Below are 20,680 nucleotides of genomic sequence, written 5' to 3'. Positions count from 1 at the left end.
TTTATTTTTTGTTTCATACAGACGGAACAGAAGAACATAAAGACCTGTGCAAAGCCCTTCGTCTAATTAAGGACATGATTGCAGCAGTAGATTTGAAAGTGAATGAATATGAAAAAAAGCAAAAACTGCTGGAAATTCTCAGTAGAACTGAAAACAAAACATATACAAAGCTGAAAAATGGCCATGTTTTTAGGAAGCAAGACTTGATGAGGAAAGAGAGGATACTTCTTCATGAAGGTTTAGTGTACTGGAAGACAGCGACTGGTCGTTTCAAAGGTATTCCAATCGAGCACTAAAGTCCTTTACTCTCTATTTGCAAATAACATATGAAGATTGTTTAGTTTAAGAATGAAAATACTTTATTACGCTGTATTGCAAACACGAATGTCTGAGGTAATGGTATTCAGAATATGCCACTAATGGCCAGAAGAATAGTTCCAGAAGCTGCCATTGTTTGTGTATATCTACTGTATATCTGGGTAAGAAGACAGGTTCACATACAAAGCCCTCAGCTGCATTTCTTCTTCCAGTCCCCTCCTTTTAGTTCATTGGGTTGCAGTTTCAGCCCATAACATAGAGTCTTGACTTGTAATTTTTTATTGTTCACAGTACTGGCTATTGAAAATAATGCATGAAAAATGACGTGCTGTTCTTCAGTGTTACTGGGACATCCGCAGTGGAGAAGAAAACCTGAAGCCACATTGGGCCGGAAACAGATTTTTACATGCAAGCCCAGAATTTGATTTTTGGTGTTAATCACATGTAGGGCTTGGGTTTTTTTGGAGCTTGCTAATACTTGCTGTACAACTTCTTTATAAAGCTATCTGTTCATCATTATTCCAGAAATACTTTTACCATTGTAATACTGTGCTGTGACTATATGTTACAGCATAGGCAAAACAGAATTTATGTGGGATGGTCTTTGCCAGGTTGCCTCTGAGTGGCCTGGGGAAGCTGTGCTGACATTGGAGCAAGGATTTCTTCCTTCCTTGCGCCAGTGCTCCAGCATGGTGCTGCAGGAGGGTGGATAGCAGAAAGTGTGGTCTTTCCTGAGAGACAGAAAGTGGTGGCTTGCAGTTGCTTCATGCAGACCATAGGCTAATCCAGATATTTCCTGTTTAGTTTACTGTAGGATTCTGTGGGATATTTATTGATCAGGGCTTCTCCCTTTTTAAAAATAAAAGAAGAAATTAGCTATAACTGTCATAACTTTAATTAAAAACCATTATTTTCCTTTTCTTATTTTAAGACACCTTAGCTCTGCTTCTAACGGATGTACTACTGTTCTTACAAGAAAAAGATCAAAAATACATCTTTGCGGCTGTTGTAAGTATATTATCAGATATTTGAATATACACACTGCACTTTTATTTGTATATTTCTTGAAAATTAGCTCCTTTTCTAGGTTAGCCCCACATAATGTTTTTTTTTTTTTTTCTAAAATCCTGGTAGTGTATTCAGAACAGCAATATGCCAGTATATGGAAAATTAAGTTTATTTTCAAAATTAAATAATTTTTTTAGGAAGAAGGATAAAAATAACAGAATGACTTTTTTAGTGTCATGCCTCATCTGATTATGAAGGCAGGAAGCAGAGCAGGCTCTTCCAATTATCTAAAATAAATTTTAACTTCTGGTTCTGTAAAACAAAACAGAAGAATAATTTTAACTGCAAATGTAGTAATAAACACATAAAATGTATGAAAGGTTATGGAAAGAAGTTCCCAAACTATATAAACACTATATGAATACTGTGTCTCAGTATCATTGAGCCTCTGGGATTTACATTGTAGCACATACCCAGTGCTAAACTGGGTTCATAACCCAGAATTTGTTTATAAATGCTATAATGTATTTTAAAAAATAGTTTAAAAAGATGTCTGAATACTCAAAACTTGCAGGCTCTTACACATGGTGAGAACATACGTAGTCTTACTATACCAGGACTAGAATTAGTCCAATTAATTGAAAAATCGTGCTCTTCTAAAAGTGTCATGTTTTATAAGAGAGTAATTTATTGTTTGTATGTGCTGTGACTGTTTCCCCCAGGACCAGAAGCCTTCTGTTATCTCCCTTCAGAGGCTCATAGTGAGAGAAGTAGCCAACGAAGAAAGGGGGATGTTTCTGATTAGCGCTTCATCTGCAGGGCCTGAGATGTATGAGATTCATACCAACTCCAAAGAGGAACGTAACAACTGGATGAGGCATATTCAAGATGCAGTGGAAAGGTAGAGGAAAAGTCTTTGGGTTTTCGTCCTGGTAGTCCAAAGCAGACAGGAGATCAGCTGGATATTCGTGGCAGTGTGTTCTCTGTTCTGCATTGCACTGGATCCATCCTGTGAGGCTTGATTTTCCTCTGACCTCAGGATTCACAGACCCCAAAACCTCACCGTCACTTCTGCCAAACTTTCTGTGTTACTCCTGGTTTCCCACTGAATCAGCAGACCCTTCCCCCTCCCCATTAGTTGTCCTTACCAGCCGCTGTAAGCTTCCCTCGCCCTTGCCTTTGGCACTGGATGCTTTCCAGAGTCCTGCAGGTGTCCATACAACCATTTCGGGGAAATTCCCCAACCATGCCTGTTATCTTGGTGTCAGCTCCTGAAGAATGGCAGGGAAAGCATTGCTCCTCATGGGACCCAAGCTTATGCTTAGCACAGCAAACCTGCATGAGGGCCAGTCACCCATTCGCTGCATGATGCAGCCTTAGCAGAATTCAAAGGAATCCTTCAATCTAGTTTGTGTCCAGTTACTGCTTTTTAACGGAGACAAATGGCACGCTTCTGGATTGCAGCAAAAGTTGGTGTTGATGTTGTGTTCTGTTTATTATGAACACAACACTGTACTGAAGACTAATATATGACATGCAGATTTTGCTTTAGCCACCTTTGTTTGTCTTTCATCTTTGAAGTTGTCCAGAGGAAGAAGAAGAAGGAAAAATGAGTGAATCTGATGAGGACAGACGTATTGCTGAGGCCAAAGCATCCAGAATTCAGAAATGTCAAGGTGTGGTACCTTTCCTGCCACTCTGAGAGCTCCTACATCCTGAGAGTTCAGGATGAATAATATGCCCATACAGGCTGGTGGGTTCAGAGTGGCTCGATAGACAGGGTCACAGCGGAGAAAGCTGGGGTGGTCTGGTTGTGTAATGTGCATTTATTGAAAGAGAACCATTTTTTTCCAAACACCTTATATTTTTGCTACATTACTGAGTACAAAAGAAAAAGAAAAATGGATGCTTTCAGAATAAACACTGAATTTCCCAGATTAGCATCAGGACCAGGTAGTTCCCTGTTTGTGGGAATACCTCAAATCTTCAGTAGTTGTGTGGCTTTGTGCTTGTTTATGGCATTTCATCCTTTGCTGCTATTGTTTTTAGCTGAAAATGTAGCTGACAGGGATAAATTCTGCTTCTTTGGTTCCCCTGCATCTAACTTCCACATCTTTATAAAGGAGAGAAGTTCCAGCAATGTCCTTCCTATAGAGAGCCACAGGGAAGGGCATCCTCCACTGAGAGTAGGTGTTCTTCTTTGATGTTGAGGCACTGAATCAGCGCATTTTCTGGCTGCATGAGCCAACTGCTTTTCCAGCACTGATCATTGTGAGTGCAACAGGAGGTAGCTGAGGGCCCCAGAGCGCAGCCAAGGCCACCTCATCAGGGTAGGGCACTGGCCTGGCCCTCTGCCAGGGTCTGTGCCAGCTTTCATTAGGATGGACTATGGGATGAATTTAGTTCCTGGCCACTTAAAAAAAGGCCTAGCTCGAGTTAGCAATGTCTATGTGCCGTAAGGATTAGAAGGATAAATGAGGAACGTGCTTTGCCTGCAGGATAAAAAATATTAATACAGTGTTAAATTTTGGTTCACAGAATCACTGAATAACCAGGACCAGCAGATCTGTAGTTATTTGGAAGAGAAGTTACATATCTATGCAGAACTGGGAGACATGAGTGGGTTTGAGGATGTTCATGTAGAACCTCGCCTCCTTATCAAACCTGATTCTGGAGAAACTCCACAGGCTGCTTCATTGCTGGCAGCAGCACTCAGAGAAGGTGAGTTTGCATGGGAAGAGTGGACTGGTGGGTCTTCACGTGGGCAGATATCTTGAGGTAACAAAGTACAGCCATGCTGCCTTGTGCTGCGATTCTGTCAAGTCTCAAGAACTGGCAGTGTCAAAACTTGGCAAAGGGCATTGAAGGTAAGTCTCTCAAGTTTATACTTGTCAGATGCACAAGATGGTACCTGTCAGATTGTAAGATAAGGGATTTGTTTAGTGCATAACATCGTATGTAAGCAGGCAGGGACACGGTGTTAAGTTGCACCTGAGGGTTGTTTCCTTAGCTGACCTCCTTGCAGTACAGCCCGGTGAAGCAGATCACAGGATGCAGTATGATATTGCATCTGGTCCTCAACTCTCACCTGCCTTGGTTGGTCTGATGACAGATCAGAATCTTGTAGGGCCATACACAGACCGAACTGCAGATGATCTTGGCAGATCTGCCAAGAAACACCTGCCAGAATTGCTGTAGGAGCCATGTTTTCTCTGCATATTACCTAACAGAGAGATGATAGCCTTGTGCTACCTACAGGGCTGTCCTCTGAAGGAAAGAAGGGAATGGTATTTGTGCATACCTTGCCTAGTTGGAAGTTCAGCTAAACTTCTGCTGAACTCAACTGAAAAGAGTCCTGGTAAACTAAGCCATATCCAGCATGAGCCATGTGCTCTTTGGGAAGGACTACAAGATTTTAGCATCACCTAGATTGAGAGCTGTGGGCTAATAACCACATTTCAATCGATAAAGCAGTGAAGGTTGGTCTACATCATCATTATGAAGTCAGAGAGCATTTTATTGATAAAATTGATAAAACTTGGGTAGGGAGTATAAGTCAGTGATGCAATAGTAAATATCATTTTAGCTAAAATGGCAGCTTGTACTTACACATCTTATTCTGCCCACTTTTAATTTTCACTTTCTCTCATGCTAATGTTGATGATGTCTTGGATTTCAGGACCCTTCAGCATACTGTAAGGAATTTACAATTGCTTACATTGTAAGCAATTTGTGGGGATCATTTTCCAGAACAGAAGTACTAAGTCCCTGAGCTAATAGCAGACTTTATAGGAATAAAGCATTGCTCACAGTAGAGAAGGATGGGATTAGGGAGTGCTTAAGCAAATTGGATATACACAAATCTATGAAATGAGATGGGATAAATCCAAGACTGCTCAGGGAGCTGGCCGATGTCATTGTGAGGCTGTATTCTATCATCTTTGAAAGGTCACAGTGGTCAGGAGAGGTTCCTGATGACTTGAAGAAGGCAAGCATCACACCCATCTTCAAGAAGGAATATTTAGGGAACTACAAAATAGTCAGCCTCACTGCTGTTTCTGAGACGGTGATGTAGCAAATCCTCCTGGAGGCCATTTCCAAGAACATGAAGGACAAAAAAGTGATTGGGAAGAGCCAGCATGGATTCATCAAGGGCAAATTGTGTCTGACCAACCTGATGGGTTTTATGAGAGGAGAGCAGTGCATGTGGTTTATCTTGACATCTGCAAGGCCTTCAACACTGTCTGCACTGGCTGTAGTATCCTTACAGCCGAATTGGTGAGATGCAGACTGCATAACTGGGTGGAAAATTGGCTGAACTGCTGGGCTGAAAGGATTGTGATCAGTGATATGATGTCCAGCTGGCAACATGTTATTAGGGGATTCCCTTAGGGATGGATCCTGTTCAACATCTTTATTGATGAAGTTAACCAAGGGATTGAGTAAACTCTCAGCAAATTCATGGCTGTCACCAAATGAGATGGGGTGATCAACGTGCTGGAGAGACCTCTACAGATTGGGAAAATGGGCTAAGAGAAATCCCCAGAAGTTCAGCAAAGACAAGTGCAAAGTCCTGCATCTGGGATGGAGTAATCCCATGTGTTGGTACAGGCTGGACACTGACTAGATAGGAAATAGCTTTGCATAAGTGGACCTGGCAGTCCTACTCGACAGCAGGTTGACCATGAGGCCGCAATGTGCCCTTGTGGCAAAGAAGGCCAACCACCCCCCAGGCTGTTGCATTAGGAGGAGAGTTGCCAGCAGGTTGAGGGAGGTGATCCTTCCTCTACTCACCCCTAGTGAGTCCTATGTGGAGTGACATGACCAGTGCTAGGCTCCCCTGGACAAGAGAGATATTGACAAACTGGAGCAAATCCAGTGAAGGGCACCAAGATGACTAGGGGGCTGGAGCACATGACGTCTGAGGAGGCACTGAGATAGTTGGTCTGTTCAGTCTTGAGAGAAGAAGGCTTGGTGGGATCTCATTGCTGTCCTCAGCTGCCTAACACAAGGATACAGAGAAGCCAGATTTTTCGCAGAGGCACATGGTGATAGGGTGAGAGGCAACAGATGCAAGTTGGAACATGGGAAATTCCAATTAAATGAAAAGAAAAATTATATACTGTGAGGGTGGTCAAAAAATGGAACAGGTTGCTCAGAGAGGCTATGAAGTCTCCGTCTTTGGAGATGTTAAAAGCTTGTCTATGCAAAGCTCTGAGCAACCCAATTTAGTTCAACCAGCTGTGAGTAGAGTGTTGGTCTAAATGACCTCCAAAAGTCCCTTCCAACCTAAATTATTCTATGTCATTGATTTATGCATTAGGGAGCTATTTAAGGGGCCTCTGTAATTTTGCATGTTTTCCTATCTAGTTGAAAGTCTCCATGTTGCTGTAACGACATCACAAGTGAGTGAAACAGACAGATCACCAGAGGAAAGTATTGAGGAATTAAGTGTGAAGCACAGATTTAGTGCCAATGAAATCTTGGAATCTGTTCCTGGTGGTGAGTAAAATTTGATGCTTTTACATATTCAGAGTGCTAAAATAATTGATACCGGATTGTTTTTTTGGAAAGCTTTTGCAGTCTATGGCAGAATCAATAGAAAATCATGTAATAAAAGTTGTCTTTGGCCAAATGCTCAGATAGTGTAAATTGTCATATAACTTCATTGAAGTAAATGGATGGTTTGCATCCACTGCACCTTTTCTGTAGCACATGCCTGAATTCAGCAACATTGAGACAGATTTGCGTATCTGCATATGCTTTCTCATCACTGTTGCTCAGCTCCACAGCAAATCTATATTGCAGTATAGGCTGTTTCTCAAGTCAGCCAATTTTTATCAGAAGGCCTGAAAACCAGGACTGACATTCCAATAATTTCGTCTGTAAAAGGTATAGCATGGATTTCTTGCAACAAAAATGCAAATGAAGTCCTGTAAAAACTATTGCTGCAGAGCATTTTTAGTGGCTATACTTATCTCCAAACTTTCATAAGTGAAACACTAGTAATTTTTAAGGTAGGAAAACTGGATTGTCCCACCTGTGCCATCCAGGCTTCCAAATTTGTTTTTCCCCAGCCTGGAATCCATTATGTCACTCCAAATTCTGTAAATCTCTATTTTCAGCATCCTGTGAGTAGCTGTAAAAAAAGTATGCCCTTTGTTTCTCTAGTCAGAATATGCTTTGATACCTTTCTCTTGCATTTTACTGGGGCTTTATTTGTTAGATGCAGAAATAAAAGAAGTTGAAGAATCATCTGAAGTCGATCTCAGTGTTGAAAAGGAAATGGCAGGTGCCAGTCTGGAGGATAAGGTATTGTAACTGATTTTTCTTCCTGTGTTGCGCATAGCACTCTGGGCACTGGGAATGTAAATGCTGTCCAAATTTTTATGGGGTATCTAAAGACTGTTCCAAAACACAAGCATGGAATAGGCACATTTCACTCAAATCCAGATAATTCAATTTAATAGAGGTCACTACAATTGATAATGAATTTTTAAAAAAGCAATCATAAACAAACCAAATGCAGAAGAATTTTCCTGCCAGGCTTACAGATCGCTGGGTTGTAATAACAGCCACAATGTTTTTGTACCGCTTGTATGGGCCACTTAAGAGCCTGGTTCTCTGCTTTTATCATTCAGTACATCCATCTATATCAAGCTGACAGTAGTATTCCCTCTACTCCCTCCTCCTGTTCACAGGATGATGAAAGTCTCCTGTGATGACAGAGACCTCAGCTAATGCAAGGAAGACTTATGCATTGGAAGAACTTCATCCTGAGAATGAGCACATAAAATACGATGGATTGTCTTATACCAGCTTGCTTCAGAATTTTGAATTAAAACAAAATGGAGCAATTAGAGAATAGAAGAGAAACTGCCCATTTTTCAAAGTCCTATAACTCATAAGCAAATCTGGGGAAAAAGCAGAATCAAAAGTCAATTCTGGGCAAAATTAGGAATGGCAAATTTCATGTAGCAGCAGAGTGTTAGAGTAAGAGCAGCATGAATTACTATGTGGAAATAAACTGAACTGTAATTGTGGAGTCCTTAGGTGGGGAAGCAGGACCACAAAAGGAATAAAGGGGAGAGAATAGGAATAGGAGATACAAGACTTGAAGTGGAAAGCAAAGTTTGCTAGAAAAGGAGATACTTGGCATTAGCATACTGTCTTTGCACCAGATCTGAAAGAGGGGCTGTGTGCCTGAAACCTTGGGGGTTTTTTCCTAGCTATTTCTGGAAGACTCTTGCTAATATACTAATCTCCCTACAACTTTGCCTCATGTTCAGCCCTAGGTCATCTTATGTACCAGACTGCTGTGTTAGAAGGGAGTAGGAAGAAGAGTGTGTGTGGAAAAAGTCAAAGTGAGGGAGCACAGAAGCTAAGTGAGGGGAAATAAAATAACCTAATAGAGGATAGAGGGGCTCAGATCTAGCCCATTAAAAGTTCCAGTAGCTCCACATGAAAACATTGCCATTGGGCTTATAGAGAAGACAGAGCCAGGCTTTTCTCAGAGGTGCACAGCGAAAGGATCAGCATCCAAGATTACATGGTGCAGCAAGGGAAATTCTGTGTATAAGGAAAAAAGTCACCGCGAGGGTGATCAAGCAGGAACACGTTGTCCAGAGAGGTTGTGGGGTCTCCATCCTTGGATGTTTCCCGGGTTTGACTGGAGGAGGCCCTGAGCAAAATCATCTAACTTTGAAGCTAGCCCTGCTTTGAGCTGCAACTGGACTAGAGGGATCTGCAGCCAACTCTTCCACCCTAATTTATTATTCCGGTCTGACCTATTATTTGGGCAAGACTCATGTCAGAATCAGACTTAACCAGGAGGTGGCAGAACGAGCAAACAAAAGAGGCAAGGCAAGGGCTTTCAGGGCGCAGGATGTTCTGCCTGCCTTCGCTCGCTGCGTGTGCAGCCCTGGGCTTGCGGGGTGGCAGCACCGGGCTCAGACCAGCTAGCCTGGGAAACCAAGAGCCGAAAAGATGGAATGAAAGCCCCCAGCTCGGGGATTAAATGCTGACCAAGTGTCAGAAGGATCGTTGCCTGTGCAACATGTGGGGTCCCAAGCAGGCAGCAGTGGGAGGTGTCCCCATCTCGTCCCTCCTGCTCCTGCATTGTAATCACATCTCCGAGGGGTTGTCTGAGGCTCTGTGCACGCAGCCTGCTCTGGGATCTGACCGTCCTCATCTCCACTGCTGCTCATCGCTCTGAACAATGTGCTAGGGAAGAGTAGCAGGGAGGTGACGGTGGCCCGCAGCACAGGTTAAACAGCTGAATATATTGCTTTGGACCTACCTGGACTTAAAGGACTTGTGCTGAAGCTGTAGTGGTGCAGCTGCAATGCTGTTGTCGCCCTGGCTAGCTTGACTGAACCTGCCTTGGGCTCATTCCCCAGCGCTCAAGTGGTGCTGCAGTGAGGAGACCACAGGCGCTTGGGCTGGCCACTTGCTACCACTTGGCCATGCCAAAGCCAGCTAAGCCTTCAATCCCGCTGTACACCTCCGTAATTAAGTTAAAAAGGGCTTCAAAAACTGAGAGAAACCCCTCTCTTGTTCAGCATGCAGGCTCTCCTTTGTACACTCACTCTTCCTCACCCTGCCAGCATCTCCTTCTCCTCTCTCTCCCTCTCAGCCCTGCTCTTCCTCCTTGCCTGCTGGTCATCTTGGCCACCCAGCAAAGCGAAAGCGGAGCTCCCTTGTGTCAGTCCTTGTGCTGCACAGAGGCATCCGTGCAGAATCCTCTGCTTCTCACAGTAGAGCCAAGCAGTTGTGTGGCTCGTGGGTGCAGTGAGAAGCGGAGGAGGAGGTGAAGATGTGGAGAGGGAATGGAGGGAAATACTGAAAGGAGAGAGAGAGAGAGAGAGAGAGGAGTGGAGGAAATGCTGCAGCTGGTGCTCCCTTTTCCCTTAGCTTTTCTGCGTTGAGCTGTGTTTCGAGGCCTGGCCTTTTTCATCTTCATTTTCAGTTATTGCAGCTAAATGGAGCAGCTGCTTTGCTCTCTGTGGTAGAAAATGAGACTCAGTAGAGAACTTAGGAGAATCAGAGAGGGAGCAAATATTCCCCAAACCCTCCTCTGCTGCTCTGAAAAAAAATGAGAAAAATCATACAGGAAGTCTTTTCAGCATGGCCTCAGAAGGGATTGTGTTTTGTTTCTCCACTGTTTCACCTTATCTTTCTCAGAGGAGCTGTTCTTCATGCTGAAGGGATTATGCGTGGCTTCACCCCATAAATTTAGAAAGCTTCTTAGGAAAAGGGAGCAGGGTGGAAAGTGTGAAGTGGCTGAGCCTTGCTGCAGTGGACAGCAGTAACCACGCTGGTGCATTTTGCAGAGTATAGCAGGCACGCAGCCTTTGCTCAGCACCTCACAGCACATCTAAGGCATTGGCCGTAACCCACTAACATGACTTCTGCTAGCTTCTTGCTACATTAATATCTCTATTTTTGAAGATTCTTGTGCTGTTTCATCCTCCTATAAGTAATCTAAACCCACTGTGCTGTATATACAGAAGTCTGGTTACTGTATTTCAAAACTGTCAAGTAAACAAAGAATGAATGGAAATGTCTTTTCTGTGTAGCATTAGTCACGAGAGGATTAAAATTGTGGATGAAATATTTTTGTTTTTACAGTTGTGCTTAGAATCTCTAGTGATTTCCACGGAAACTCCAGCGTTGATGAATTATTAGTCTTCGTAGGTTATTGCTTCTGTCTTTTTTCACACACCCACAGAAAGGTTTGATTCAGCACTGCATATATTAACTAAAAGAATGTCTCCACTAGTTTAAAAAAAAATAAATTACCTAGATGATACAATTCCAAAGTTAAAAGCTACTTTTTAAAGCAACATGTGTTTATTTTAGGGAGGAAGTATGAGTTTCCCAGGATCTACAGGGACAGAGGTGAGTTTATTTAAACCCCAGACTGAATGTAGTAAGTATTTAGTTAACAGTGGTCAAACCTTTGAAAATCCTTCTCTCTTATTTTCTAGATTGTACAAGCAATCCAGAACTTAACCCGTCTCTTGTACAGCATACAGGTGACTACTCCACTGCTAACTTTGTAGATTAATTAGTCTTAATAATTTACTTCTTAAGGTTTATTTTCATCTTGCCCTGCTTTTAGACATTATGTCAGTGGATGCTTATCTCTACTGACTGTTGCGTAAGTTGTCATATAATATATTTTTATTCTACATCAGTGGTAGGTTTCTTTTAAGAACTGAATAATGCTTGCTTGCTTGGACATCAATCCCTGCCACCCCCTCCCCCCCACCCAAAGAATGTGTGTACAGTCCAAAAATCTAGGGGGAAAGCAAAATGATGGCTCTAACTGAACTGATGTCATTTCATGTAGAGATTTTTGAAATTATAGTTCAAAATATTGAAAAATTTTAGTATTTTGTTTAGAATATTATCCTGGCTACTAGTAAACAGTGCCTCTGCCACTTATATAGCAAACTTAACCCATTTCAGGTATTTCAGTCTCAATTAATTGTTGTGTGTATTCTGTAGGGCCTTAGTCTGAAGTTTTTGCCTCTCTCATACTAAGTTTGAATGTTTTAACTTACTTTTTTTATTTAGGTGCAGTTTTATAGTTTTATTTTAAGATGTTTCATTTGAGTATGTTTAATTTTTAGACCCTCTTGACATTAACGTATTTCATAATAATCCTGTAAACCTTTGGTTTAGAAGTTAAGTGGATTGAAGCAATGCAAAAGCAAAATAAAAAGCTTGTAATTTAGGCAAAATTTTTGCAAAATTGAAAAATAGGTAGCTTAACACCAGAGGGGCAGTAAAGTAAGGCTTGGGATCATGCCTTAATCATTCAGACCATGAACTGGCAGTATAGGTGCAGAGAAACAAGCAGAGGATCCTGTCCTTGCTCTGTTTACAGATCACTGGAACTGACCCAATACTGGAGGAAGAGCCAAGAAAAGTGGGAATTGCACATTGCATAAAGTTAAAAACTCTTTCTGGGGTGGACGGCATGGGGTAGCGGGGCTGTGGGAATTCTCTGGGAATGTCTGCTGAAGTAGATTCCCAGGTCAGCTCTTGGAGCTAGGCTGTGCAGTAAGTGCCTCACCAGATCTAGGGCTTTCTTGCTTTTCTTTCTTCTTAATCCCAGCAATTTATTTTTGTGTTGTTGGAGGATGTCACAATCTTTAATGCAAACAATATGACAACATCCGTGTGAAGGACAGAATATAGCGCGCTCAGTTGTAAAATAAACTATTGAAACATCAAACCCGAAATCATTACTATGCCGCAGATTTCTGCTGGCACAGGTATCTCGGTCAGCTGCATGTAGCAGTACAGTCCTGATGACATGGCTATGTTGGCAGGTGCCTGTGGGATTGATGTTAGTAGGAGTGCACTGTTGCAGGTTAGCAAGGAGAGCCTTGGGGTTGGAGTGAGCTGTACTGGAAACAATACAGTTTTATCTGTGTAAGCCACATCTGTGTTAGGAATACTTTGTTGAGTGTAGCATTCCCAGTGCCTTAATGCCCTCTTTAACCATGAAAAATCATTTTTCCTTTGTGTCTTAACACCCTCTGACAGAACAGAACCCCAGCTGTAACTGAAGTCCATATGCACAGCTGTAACATAAACATATATAGTAATACTAAGTGTAAACCAGAAACCGTGTTAAAAGTGCTTGCAATGCTTGAGTCCTTTTAGAAACATCTCTGGGTAAAGGCATGAACACGGAATTTTCTCTACTTGCATGAGGGGTAACTTCCCCAAAAGCATTAAGCGCTGGAGAGGTTGAAGCATTTTTATATAATGTCTGTATGTAAAAACACAGAAATGAATTAACACTAATATTTAAACATTTGTGTCTGATTTTGTTGTGATGTCTAGGCAGCACTAGCTATCCAGGACAGCCAGAGAGAGCTCCACAGGTTACTCCTGCAAGAGAATGAGAAGACTGGTCGAGGCCATGGTTCTCGGCTAAACCTTCTTCTGGAACAAGAAAAATACCGGAATCTGGAAAAACAAAGGGTGGAGCTGGCCAACATACACAAACTGAAGCAGCAGTTTCAGCAAGAGCAGCAGCGGTGGCTGCGTGAATGCGACCAGCGGCAGCGGGAGCAGGAGGCGAGGGAGGGCCGGCTGGGGCAGCGGGAGAGGGAGTGCGGGTGCCAGGAGGAGCTGCTGGAGAGGAGCCGACAAGGACTGGCACTGCAGCTGCAGGAGTACCAGCAGAGCCTGGAGAGGCTCCAGGAGGGCCAGAAAATGGTGGAGAGAGAAAGAGACAGTATGAAAATGCAGAAGCAGCTCCTCTGGCACTGGAAGCACGGTCAACGAAGTAGCCTGTTGTCATCCACAGGGAGCTTTGAGGTGTGTGATTCCCTGCTGTAATTATATCCCCAACTGCGGACCTAGAGAGACTTTCCTTGATGAACAGACTAGTACGTCTGGGTTTTGTTGGTTGGTAATGTAACGAGCGAGCATGTGGGAAGCTGAGGTTCAAGCATGTCCAAAGGCTTTGTTTGAACCTCATGAAGCTTAACCAGGGGAAGTACAAAGTCCTGCCCCTGGGAAGGAACAACCCTGTGCATCAATGTATGCTGGGGGCCACCCAGGTGGAAAGCAGCTTTGCAGAAAAGGACCTATGGGTCCTGGTGGACACCGAGTTGAACATAAGCCAACAATGTGCCCTGGCCACAAAGAAGGCTAATGGTCTCCTGGTCTGCATTAGGCAAAGTATTGCTAGTAGGTCAAGGGAGGTGATTCTTCCCCTCTACTCTGGCCACGCCTGGAGTACTGTGTCCAGTTCTGACTCCCCAGTACAAGAGAGACATAGAGCTATGGGGTTGGGGGTGGGGGAGGGATGGGTGTCCAGTGAAGGGGCACAAAGATGTTTGAGGGACTGCGGCATCTCTCCTATGAGGAAAGGCTGAGACTGTTCAGCCTGGAGAAGACAAGGCTCATGGGGGTTCTTATTAATGTATATAAATGCCTAAACGGAGGGTGTAAAGGGGACGGAGCCAGGCTCTTTTCCAGTGATACCTAGTGACAGGACCACAGGAGGTTCCCTCTGAAGATCAGGAACCACTTTTTTCCTGTGAGGGTGACTGAGCACTGGCACAGGTTGCCCTGGGAGGTTGTGGAGTCTCCCTCCTTGGAGATATTCAAAAGCCATCTGGACATTGTCCTGGGCAGCTTGCTCTAGGTGGCCCTGCTTGAGCAGAGGGATTGGACCAGATGACCTCCAGAGGTCCCTTCCAATCTCAACCATTCTGTAATTTTAAGCTGAGTGCCCTACAAAAGCCAAACTCACAATCACAGAATCACAGAATCGTATAGGTTGGAAAAGACCTTTAGGATCATCGAGTCCAACCGTATACCTAACGCTACCAAGACCACCACTACACCATGTCCCTAAGCACCTCATCCAAACGTCTTTTAAATACTTGCAGGGATGGCGACTCAACCACGTCCCTGGGCAGCCTGTTCCAATGCTGGACAACCCTTTCAGTGAAGTAAAATTTCCTAATATCCAGGCTAAACCTCCCCTGGCACAACTTGAGGCCATTTCCTCTTGTCCTATCACTTGTTACCTGGGAGAAGAGACCGACCCCCACCTCTCTACACCCTCCTTTCAGGCAGTTGTAGAGAGCAATAAGGTCTCCCCTCAGCCTCCTTTTCTCCAGGCTAAACAACCCCAGTTCCCTCAGCCGCTCCTCATCAGACTTGTTCTCCAGACCCTTCACCAGCTTCATTGCCCTTCTCTGGACACGCTCCAGCACCTCCATGTCTCTCTTGTAGTGGGGGGCCCAAAACTGAACACAGTATTCGAGGTGCGGCCTCACCAGTGCCGAGTACAGGGGCACGATCACTTCCGATGATTGTGACCGATGATCAGATGGTGACCGATGATCAGACCGATGGGTATTAAATTGAGGAGATGGAAATCGTAAGTGTGAGAGTGCGTTTTATTCTGCTTTGCTGCTGTGTTTGCAAGTTACATTGTGTCTCCTGCCTCTTGTAGAAAAACTAAATTACTGTAATGCTTGAGGCATATAAAGCTTTTAGTGAAGTCTTTGGCTGCTTTCCTTGTTCCTGGACAACAGCACTGTCTCCAGTGAGGAACAGTGGCTGCTCCAGGAGTGGGAAATGCCAGGCTCCTGTGAACACCACGTGTGGGGCCCTGCTGTCCTGGTCCCCTGAAACAAGCAGCCCCTTAGGGGAAGAGGTTGGTGTGTGGCTCCATCCCTGGCAGTGTAATTCCTTGGAGATGGTCAGTATTAGGGGATGCAATTTAAAGTGGCTCTGAAGCTGCTTAAGCATTTAATACTAAAAATTATTAAGTTTTTGTTGAGGGTGAAGGATAGAGGCTGACTCTGAACTCAACTGTCTGGGTGTTCACCTGCCAGGTGGGACCTGGCCTCTAGTTCCTGCCTCGGTGGGTACAATCTTGATTTCTATTACTGTTCTCTAAAGCACCTGAAAATGAAAACATTTTGGCTGGCTTTTGCATGTATTGAAAGCTTACTGACCCAAACGGCTTTTTTTCCTCAGGTTTTTGTTATCACAAGAAAATCTGTAGAGCCTTTCTTCAGGCCATCACCTCCCTAGTTTTTCAGCTGGCAACTGACCCATAACGGGCAGTGACCATTCAGCATCTAAGCCTGTGCCTGCACGAGGGGGTGAAGGGTTGGCCTCTGACCTCCCCCTTTTCATCTGGCTTTTGTGAACACTGTGTGAACATGACTTACCCATAAATGCTTGCCCAGCCCGAACAACGAAGGCACTTCTTGCTAGTATAGCTTGCGGTACAATTTTGACTTGTTTGGCAGTGCTTAAGAAGCGGATGGTAAAACCAAAACTGAACTTGCCAGTCAGCTTTAATGGACGGGACTTCTGAAATCTTTTGAGGAGAGGAAGTTGAAGGACGATAGCCTGATGCAGGGATGGTCAGGATTGCACAGACGGAGAGGCAAAATAATGAAATGCTGATTGCCAAAGAGTAGTAGTTCTTAATCTAATATTTCATGTGTAAGACTGCTTGTATTTTTATTTCAAGTAAACTACATGGCTTTGGATGCATTCCAGGCCTTGGGATCGTTTTTGTCCTGCATTTTCCACTACAATATTCCTTGCAGCAGCAGAGCTGGCTGAGTGGTTGCCAGTCAGCCAGTATTCCCAGCCCAGTGTTTTTACCATTACGCTGAACCTAGCTAGTTTTGGATGGCCAAACATTGCAGTAACTCACGCTGCTACTCCTGCTTTTTTGTGAGCTCGGCCTTCATAAACACCTGCAGGCAGGGAGTCTTTGCAGGAGTTGCATTTTCAGCCCCTGGGAGCCATGGCCGCTTGCTGAATGCTGTTTGCCGTCCCCAGTTTGACTGCTGCAGTCCTGTTCTGTATGATTACCTGTCTACATGAGGTACAGTGTTATTTTTGGATTGCAGCGTACACAGATTTACATATGTGAAGTGGTACCTCACTGAGCCATAGGGCAAAACAGAGCCCCCTGAAAAGACTCAGCAGAGCTCAGCGCATCCCAGGTAGCAGCCCTTCGATATTTGCTATTTTGCAATTATTACTGAGTTTTCCTGTGTTTTGAGGAGAGCTAAGGCAATATGTATTAGGTTATTGCTGTTTATTCCTGAACGCACATCCAATTTAACATGCTTTGACGTTAACTTCTGGGAAGTTAGGTGACTATTTGCTATGAATCCCCGTTCTGTCTGGCAGTTAATTTTATGTATCCTTGTATAAGGATGCTTCAGGACAATGCTCATAGTCATATGGTTTAGTTTTAGGTAGTCCTGCGAGGAGCAGTGATTTGGACTCGATGATCCTTATGGGTCCCTCCCAACTCGAGGTATGCTGTGATTCTATGATTCTGGTGCTGGACAAACATGAAAATGCTGTCCTCTGGTTTTTTTTCCCCTTCTGCAGATAATGGGACATAATCAATCGGACAGCTTACATGGCGAAAATACATTCTACTTAAATGAAGCTCTAGTGTGTGTGTCTCTAAGCAGTCTCAACAGATCAGATTCTTCTCTCGTTTATGAGGATGGTGTCTATGGGCTGAACATCTCAAATTCTGATATAGCAAGGACTAGTGAAAATCAGGTGGACCTCAAAATGGACGCTTCTTGTCAACCAACGTTAACCAGTGCACTGTGGAAATCCACTGGTCCTTACCAGCAGATGTCTTTTTCCTGCAAAAGCAACAAGGATGCCTTTAATAATGGTAATTAACACTGTATTTAATTAACAAGTAGTATGGGCAGTTTGCCACCTCTCAGAATGAGTAGTCCTAGGAACGAAGACAGCTTGGTAGCGGTGGAACCAATAGATTTTGCTAAAACAATTGCATGCCACTTTGCAAGCTTATTGAGGGTAGGTGAGAAAATGAGCAAAACAGAAATACAGAAAACTTTTGGAAAAAAAACCCACAAACCCCCGTTTGTGTCTGCATAACAGTACTCAGAATGTTGTTCTCTCCAAATCCTTTCCCAATGCTTTTTGACTTGTTTTTTGTTTGTGAGCTGAAGTCACTCTTGCTGTTTCAAGTGCATTTTATTGGCTGTTTAAGAACATATGTGTATTACTTGATGATTTCTAGTCAGAATAGCTTTTGATTTACCATTTTAAAATTATAATCAGTGGTCAAACACCCTCTTCTTTTTTGTTGAGAATGAAATGAAAATATCTTGAAAGACTCTGTAGTTGCGGAAAGAAAATTACATCACTTCTAAGGAATAATATAATCTTTGACAATAAGTTTCCATGTTAGTAAAAATAGCTCTTACTGCATTACCTTTCTTTATTCTTGTATTTTACCGGAACCCCCAAAAGTATGTAGATTGAATGGCAGTTGTTGACTGGCTACCAAAATGAGTGGAAGAGGCCACCTATCTGAGCACAGAATTGCACTGAAAATTCCCTGAAGGACTTAAAAACATGCTAAGGAGAAACGCTAAACTATCTGGGTTTTATTTCTCATGTTGCACAATGCTAGTTTTGATCTGACTTGGTGTCTTCATTCTTTCATTATTGTGAGAGTTGTAGAGCAGCACGTAAAAAACACAAGAGCTAAAAGTCTTAGGAGACAATGGTGCGCTTTTGGTGTAATAGATTAAGTGATCTGGTGGGGTTTTCCTGCACAGTTGTGAAATTCAGGTGAGACGGGGCAAGTCAGCACTGCAGCAGTGCCCGAGCTCCCATTTTTCTGCAGCTGGCAGTGCAGGATGACTTCCGTCCTCACACCAGCTGCATGCAGGTCAGGTCACAGCAAAGAGAAGTAGGCAGCAGGATCATAAGTTGAAAACATACACAGGTACGATGGTTTTTAATTGTCTTAGGTCAAATCTTGAAGTTGTTAAAATAAAAAAGTCCTTGATTAAGGAACTTGCTCCTTAGTAGTCCTTATAATATATTAAGCAGGTATCCACTACAACCTTACTAGTCCTTGGTACACGGATTGCCAAAATAGCATTTTATAATCAAAGGTAGGGCAGGCTAGTCTCATCACCACAATCAGCAAACCAAGCTGATGAGTAAAAGAGATTAGTATTTCTAAAAATGCCTAAATAATTAGCCTGGTGAAACTTGTTCTGGTTTGACTGAAGTTGTCATTTTAGTAATAGGTTAGCTAAGCTAGTGCAAATTTGAAAACTAACATATATGTGGGTTTAAACCTCTCAAAAGTGGATTAGCTTGCACTGGCAAACGTTCAGATGCAAGCTAACCAGGATACTTTCTATTGAGCCCACATGAGAGCGTCTGGTTTAATTAAACTGGCTTGTACCAGCTTAATTGCAGTGATTCTAAGATAAGCTGGTGGAGCTTCCTTATGTAAAGATGCCCTTCACCTACAATGGGCCACCTTTGTGTTCAGCTGCTGTCACTGCATCTTGTGTAGACATTCTTATCTTGCCTGGGTAACAGGGCACCAGCGCAGTCCCAGCAGCTTGGGGACCAGCTCTGGCTACAAAGCCTGCCCAAGAGGTAGAGTAACAGGCTAGTATAAGTCTCTCTGGCTAAGTCACGTCCGTAAAACCTGCACTTGATTGAGTCACAAGGCACCTTTGGTAAAGCAGCGCAGCAAATCCATCCTGTGAAGCCCCCCGGCACGTTGCTAGAGCAGGCAGGGCTGGGAGCCTCCCTCCAGAGAGATGTGCCATCACATTCTACAGTCGTGTTTGTGATTCGGAGGGTGACAAGTATTTTATGCTCTGATCGTGAAGTGCACGAGTCTGCACGATTCAGACTTGCTTCTGTCATGCATCAGGAGCCACTGTACAGGGAGTGGGGAATGAGAAGAATGCTAAACTTCCCCCTGAAAGACAGATGGCATCTGAAGCCCCAGCAAATGGCTCTGCATGGAAATGAAGTAAATCACTTGTTCCTAAGCAATGTGAATCAAGCTGAGCAGTACGAACGTTTCATACAAGGAAGCTAATTTCCTTTTTGTTGGTTTTTTTTTTTGGCCGTGCTTTTTCCCCAGAGAGTTTAGCAGAGTTTAAGAAGATCCCTGACCTTGTGCCTCCATTTCCTGACACCTCTGCAGGATATAGTCAGTTCTGATCACTGTGAAGGAAAACCAACAGAGATGCAATGAAAGAAAGGCTAGAAAGAATTTGAAAGTTAGCTGAAACTTTTAATATTTTCATGTGGATGAATGTTTAATGACATTTTCCTGCATTTTTCAACCAGCTCTATCTGTAAAGTCTCATAATAATCTTTCAAAAAACATTCCTAAATAATAAGTCAAAATAGAACCAAGAAACAAATACTGAGTATGTGTTACTGGAAATTGCCACATATCAGATACATACATGGCCAGATCTTGCATATAGTAAGTTCTGTGTGTACACAAAAGGAATTTCTTGGTTTTTATTAATTTTTGTAGAATTGTTAGGCATCCTGTAAGAAGTCTGATCTGTCAAAAAAACCTTAAATTATTTAATAAGAAGCACCACCTGAACACATTGTCAAGGAGTTAATCATGCTGCATTCTACTGTATGTTAAGTACTATGCAATTTAGCTTCATAAATATACTCAAATGGAAACAGCTACATTCCTCCAGTGCATAATTTTCCATTCATATTTTCTAAGGTAAGACATATGTCTCTTCACATAGCTAGCATCATGATTATATATCATTGTTTTATGTGTATGGGAGGGAACTTTACTAAAGACCTTGGGGCAAGTTCCCACAAAGCTGAAACTGGCACAAGTACACTCGCTAGAAAAGGTGTGTCAGTCAACAGCAGGAAAATATGATTGAAAGAAAAATGTGTTAATGCTTTACAGTAATGGTTATGAAATTATCTGCATGAAAGAAGACAAGTACTCTGGCTAATTAGGAATCAGGGGAAGTATAGG

The 20,680-nt window shown here is 43.1% G+C and overlaps 1 protein-coding gene across 11 annotated transcripts in view; it reads left to right on the top strand.

Moving 5' to 3' along the window:
* Positions 1-20,680, top strand: part of ARHGEF28 (Rho guanine nucleotide exchange factor 28) — a 127,504-nt gene that overhangs the window by 91,570 nt on the left and 15,254 nt on the right. For 7 of the 11 annotated variants that reach the window (XM_075526586.1, XM_075526587.1, XM_075526592.1 and 4 more), the window contains 11 exons: positions 22-276; positions 1,250-1,326; positions 2,049-2,227; positions 2,908-3,002; positions 3,865-4,047; positions 6,697-6,828; positions 7,553-7,638; positions 11,188-11,226; positions 11,316-11,363; positions 13,189-13,668; positions 17,239-17,539. In XM_075526586.1, the coding sequence (XP_075382701.1) occupies positions 22-276; positions 1,250-1,326; positions 2,049-2,227; positions 2,908-3,002; positions 3,865-4,047; positions 6,697-6,828; positions 7,553-7,638; positions 11,188-11,226; positions 11,316-11,363; positions 13,189-13,668; positions 17,239-17,539 (1,875 nt within the window). The other 4 variants (XM_075526591.1, XR_012778946.1, XM_075526594.1 and 1 more) reach the window with 4 other exon arrangements.

Source organism: Mycteria americana, chromosome Z, assembly GCF_035582795.1.
Source record: "Mycteria americana isolate JAX WOST 10 ecotype Jacksonville Zoo and Gardens chromosome Z, USCA_MyAme_1.0, whole genome shotgun sequence".
In the NCBI taxonomy this organism is placed as follows: Eukaryota; Metazoa; Chordata; class Aves; order Ciconiiformes; family Ciconiidae; genus Mycteria; species Mycteria americana.
The sequence above is the reverse complement of the archived record's forward strand: the minus strand, read 5'-3'. Positions and strand labels throughout refer to the sequence as shown.